Raw genomic sequence first — 5,467 nt, forward strand, 5'->3', positions numbered from 1 at the left:
TTTTAAAATTATGTAGGTACAATAGTAATTTTTATTTTTTGGATTTGATAATTAAAAATAACATTCAATAAATCCTTTTGCTGGGTCGATGAGGTCTTTAAAATCAGAAAAAAAACGTCGCGTCGATCAATCGATGTCGACTGAATCGTCCCCACTGCCTCGACAACATAACATAGTTTCACCTCGTCGTGTCATGATCGACGGCCGTCGACTATGTGTGGACACACCTTAAGACCTTGTTTAGACTGCGAGAGTAAAAGGACTTTTCAGTCTCATTCTGGCAGTATAAACAGGGTATATTCTATTCTATTCCATAGTTCTTATTGGTAGAAACATTATCTTGCAAACTAGATTGTAAAGAACTGCAGTTTTGAACAGGTTGATCAGGGATTTGTACAGGTTGTGAAGAATCAACATCTGGTTCTGAGATAGAGGTTTGATTAGGATTTGACTCTGGTATGACAGACATACCTCGGTTTGAATTTTTGGCTCTTGATTTCATTTCCTTGTACATGTTCATGACACACTCATCAATATCAGGAGGAGGTTTAAAGCACCCCATCTCCAACAAGTGTTTTCTATCAGCATAAATCACATTCATGGTGTCCCTCAAATTTCGTAACACTTCGAAATTTGGTGAATCATCAATTTTCTTCTTTGGAACTTTATTTTCATCACTTCCATGGGATTTCTTTTCCCTTATACCTTTCAACACAGCATTTCCATAGAGCCGTAGCAAAGATCCCAAGTAATGGACTTGAGGATGTAACTGTTGAAGGATTGTCTGACTGGCCAACTGTTTACCTTCTTTCTTTGAACTACATTTGACAGAAGCAGAATAACCTTCGATTTCCATGGTAAACAAGAACTTATCTTTTCCAATTGGTTTTGAAGACTGCTTAATCTCTTGAATATCATCTTCAAAGTTTTTCTCAATACATGAGAGGAGCATAGAGTAGGGGGGAGCTTCACCCAAAGCTTTACAATACTGTGTTACTTTGGGGTCTGTAATCTTTACACTATCAAACAGTGAGTACTTATCTTCGTCATTCACCACAGTACTCGTAGAACTAGTTTCATTTTTCTTCCAAATATTTTTGAGTTGAGGTAATAATATCTCCAACGTAGCTTTGGCTGCTTCCAGTTTGGCTATTCTTTTGCTCGAACCTATGCCACTTCCATATTGCATATCATTCAACTTGATAGTAGCTAGATAAGGTGTTTTGGCATTTTCCAATTCTTTGAAATCATACACAGGATGGGTTTTGACAGCCCTCTGTAAATATTCGTGAAGAATACACACATAACTTTTACCCTTAGGATTTAGTGACCAGTCTTGTATTTCTAACTTATTAGTGCGAGTATTTAGCATAGGAACTGAAATTACAACCGTGCCTTCCGGTGCTGCAGGAATATTTTTCGTTATTTTATTCTGACATTTCTGTTTATGAACAAATGCTCGCTTCATTTTCCATGAGCTAAACCTTCTCATTGTTATTGTCTTATACTTGTATAACTTCTTGAAATATTTCACTACTTCTTCATGAGTCATAAAGTTTTCACTTTTATTTTGTACACTATCAGCATGACATTTGATATCAGCACCACCGAAGCTGGATGGAATTTCTTGTGTATTATCCTTTGGGGGCAAACTTTCATCTCTAGTCACAGCATTGGTTTCTTCACTTGGTCCGGATTCATTTTGACTCTGCTCCACAATATGTCTCTTCATATAATCCAGACATGGTATTGCATTTGTACATAACTTGTGTTTCTTGATACTTCCAGTACCCAACATATAAGGTCGGGTTGTGCTTACTATATTACTAGGGACATGAACATAGAATGGAATGCCTGCACTGTATTCTTTTCTAACCCAATCAGGAGGGAGATCTTCACAGTCATTAGAAGTAAACTTATCCATGTCAAACTTTTCTTTTACACAAAAATCAGATGTCCCTGATTTGAGAAGAGCTGTAACAATCCAAAAATTTCAAAAAATATATTAAAGAATAAGAAAATTAGGGACCTGAAAATATGTTTTGGAAAAAAAAAAAAAAAAAAAAAAAAAAAAATCTGGTGTGAACATCACACGACTTTCCTTATCCTATTGAATGATGCTTATTTGAGTGTTCTTCCATTAAAAATTTTGTTGAATACATTAGGTACCGACTTTTCTTATTATAGTGATATTTTATTTTGTAACTGCACATAAAGAAAGGTCAAAAATTAATCTACCATAGGTGCCTTGGTTTCAGGATAATTTATTGTATCTTACCCTCTACTGCCTCCTGACTAAGTTCTGTTTCACTGTCAGATGCCTCATATCTTCCCATTACATCTTCATCCTCAGAATCATTAGCTTCATCCAGGATAGCAAACTCCCTTAGATCTCCAAAGTCTCTGTTCTCATCTGCAATTTCAATGGAAATAGATACAGCTATAAATATATATATATATTTTTTTTTTTTTTTTTTTTATGTTGAAGTGCAATTAATCAGATCATTTAAGACCGGTTTTAGCATCACCTATGTTAAGCTACGCCAAGCAAGGTCAAAAAATGGATGGGTGACTTCGGTACTATATTGGTAGTTATTAGGAAACATTAAAAGGAATAAAGGGAGAACGGGCTCTAGTCTTGATTTTAAATCATTAACATGAAAGTAAAATCAAAAATCAAATCAATAATAAAACTGAATATTAAGAAAATTAGGTAGGTACATAGGTATTCTTTAACCACGATCAAATAAACTACGGGCTAAAAAATTCCCGGAGGGACGGGCCCAACTTGTTTAGTACCTAAGTGCCTACTAAGTTGGAGAATGTACGAGTATGTGTGTTGTACAGATAGGTATTTTGTGTAAATTTTAAATTTCACTAGTCAAATCTTGGATAGATAGATAGATAGATATCTCGTTGATAACTATATGTCCAATTGTCCATCCTGTAGGTACCCGGTATGTAATATATCCATTACTATCTTCTTCTTCTTCTTCTTCTTCTTCTTCTTCTTCTTCTTCTTCTTCTTCTTCTTCTTCTTCTTCTTCTTCTTTTTCTTCTTCTTCCTCCTCCTCCTTCTCGCCTTTTCCCGTGTACAGAACGGTTTTTCATCAGCCTCTCAATCAGCCCTAACCAGAGTGATTGCTTTGAGCTAACATTTGGTTTTGGCTTCAAATTTTACGAGTGGATGCCTTTCGCACTCAACTTTTGCTATTTTTTTAGCAAGGGAAATCCAGGCTGGTCTACTCCCTGTTTAACGTCCCCCAGCCAGACTAACATCCCTCATTACGATGGTGAGAAGAATATATTGAGTCAAATTTGATCCTCCCTTGGCAGTAGGTTTTGTTATCATTGAATCTCTATGAAGTATGGGGGAGCTAGACAAGAGAGCGCTCCCATATTGAACTAATAGGACTTGGGCCTATACATATAGTACTTTATAGTAATTTGATTACTTACATGGATGCTTGAGTGTTTTCGCATATTAGAAAATAAAAATGGCGGAATAAAGCTCCGCCCCTAATAGTTGGAAATCTAATACTCTTTATTCTCCTGTTGTAAAAAAAAATATTAGAAGTGGAAAAAAGTTTTGTCACATCTCGCATTATAAGGATTTACGAATGATTGGGTTTTGAAAGTTGCGGTGTCAGGGTTGCTAAGTAGCTTCTGTTATTAGCGGTAGCGGCTGTTCTAAGGTGTAGGTTACTGATCAGTAGTACTAGCAACATAAGGGTATATTTTTATGTCAAGGAAGGTGTACGAGTATAAAACAAATAATTTCTTGTATTACACATATTTTGATGAGGATTTTTGCAGTTATTTTTGCAAATGGCCGGGACTACTTTTACAAAAGGCCGGGTTAATCATATCCAATAATACTACTGGAATTTAATCACATCCACTAATAGGTAGCTACAGGAATTTAATCACATCCACTAATACTACTGAATTCAATTACATCCCTCAAGAGAAACAGGAGTTTAATCACATCCACTATTAACTATTGAAATATCTACTACAACCACTAATACCACTAATATTTAATCATATCCGATTCGGATCGGAATGACACACAAGACGGAAAAACACCCTTCGTCCTCTCCAGGGCTTAATGCTTAATTGGAGTTCTGTCCGACTCAACTATACTGAGGCAGAGGAGACAGGAGACCCTGTGATGGCTCTGGAGGGAGGGAAGCAGTACTACATATTAAGTTATCTTGTACCAGGTACTGGAGATTTTTCTCCACTCAGAGATATATAGGAACCTACCTATCTACAGGACCTTCTTTCTGGGGGCCTTTGAAATTTTTCAAGATCTTGAAGATATGCTTACGGAGACTGTACTGTAAGGTATGGCCGTCCTCATTTCCCATGCTAGAAATTCAATTCATGGTTTACATTGCACAATAACACCCGTATTTATGAACAAAAATTCTCGGTCTCAGATCAGTCTTAAACAAATTTTGGCCAATCAGATGTTTGGAATTGATGCTTGAGCACTTGCTGGAGAGCCAGCATTTTGTTCATAAATATGGGTGTAAGTGTTGACGAGGAATAATGCTAAGGGCACTTGTGTCATGACAGCTAGAAAATCATCAGTACAAAACATATCTCATACATCACACAATCATTCATTTACAATATTGACTGGGAACCCTTAATAATTAATGCATTTTTCACACCCTTTTCATACAAAAACCATTATATGACCGCCATTTTGATTATTTGGTTTTGTATAGTAAATACATAGTGTAGGTAATAGGAAGTAAACAAAGAAGTGGGTACATTGAAAACGGCTTTTGTAATGAAAAAAAAAAAAAATATTAGTGAGCTTTACACTTTTTTTATCAATGCAGACAGAGAAAAACAAAAGCAAGGGGCCCTCTTGTAACTTCGCTTGCATAAAAAAGTGTCAGGAGACATGGCTAAAAATTAAAACAAAAGAAAATAAATAGAAAGAAGTGCATGCCATTCTGCTTTCATCAATTTCAGTCTACTCTTCTCTCTTCGCCATATTGAAAATAAAATTGCAAACTTCATGGTTGCCATATTTCTTTTATTCATGGTCTTGATCGAAGCTTGACCAGAATTGGAAAGCAAAAGGTTGCCGAAAAAGGAGAGGAAGACCCCATGTTTATGTCAAGCTTAAAGAGTCCGGAATGGGTCCATTAAAAAGGAAATTTCCACCCATTTTCCAAAAATTAATAACCTACAAATCAACAATTTACATAATATTAAATTAACAACCATCATTACCATCAACATACCTAAATGCTTCATCAAATTATTTAATCTATAAACAAACATCTCTATAGGTAAATAATAAGTGCATGAAATGCCCAAGTAGGTACCTACTCATTCCCGTTTTGATACGATTTCAAGATTTTAATCAAAACTTTCAATTGAAATAAACCATTAGGGGGTACTCATTCATAGGAACAAATGTCTGACGTATTCTTTTCTTCAC

General features: G+C 35.6%; 1 protein-coding gene across 1 annotated transcript; it reads right to left on the reverse strand.

Annotated features, from left to right (window-relative positions):
• LOC103510676 (microprocessor complex subunit DGCR8-like) lies at positions 1-4,373 on the reverse strand. Its single transcript, XM_008475360.3, has 3 exons — positions 4,334-4,373; positions 2,279-2,413; positions 1-1,974 (listed from the first exon to the last, which is right to left on the reverse strand). The coding sequence occupies exons 1-3, from the start codon at positions 4,371-4,373 to the stop codon at positions 302-304; spliced, it is 1,848 nt and encodes a 615-aa protein (XP_008473582.1). The 3' UTR covers positions 1-301.
• Positions 4,374-5,467: the final 1,094 nt, after the last annotated feature.

This window comes from Diaphorina citri, unplaced genomic scaffold (assembly GCF_000475195.1).
Source record: "Diaphorina citri unplaced genomic scaffold, Diaci psyllid genome assembly version 1.1 scaffold632, whole genome shotgun sequence".
Lineage (NCBI taxonomy): Eukaryota > Metazoa > Arthropoda > Insecta > Hemiptera > Psyllidae > Diaphorina > Diaphorina citri.

Coding starts and splice junctions, on each gene's coding strand:
- LOC103510676 (XM_008475360.3), bottom strand. CDS start 4,373: ATGGGAAATGAGGACGGCCATACCTTACAGTACAGTCTCC. Junction 2,414..4,333: donor TACCTTACAGTACAGTCTCC/GTAAGCATATCT, acceptor TTGAAATTGCAG/ATGAGAACAGAGACTTTGGA. Junction 1,975..2,278: donor TAGTCAGGAGGCAGTAGAGG/GTAAGATACAAT, acceptor GGATTGTTACAG/CTCTTCTCAAATCAGGGACA.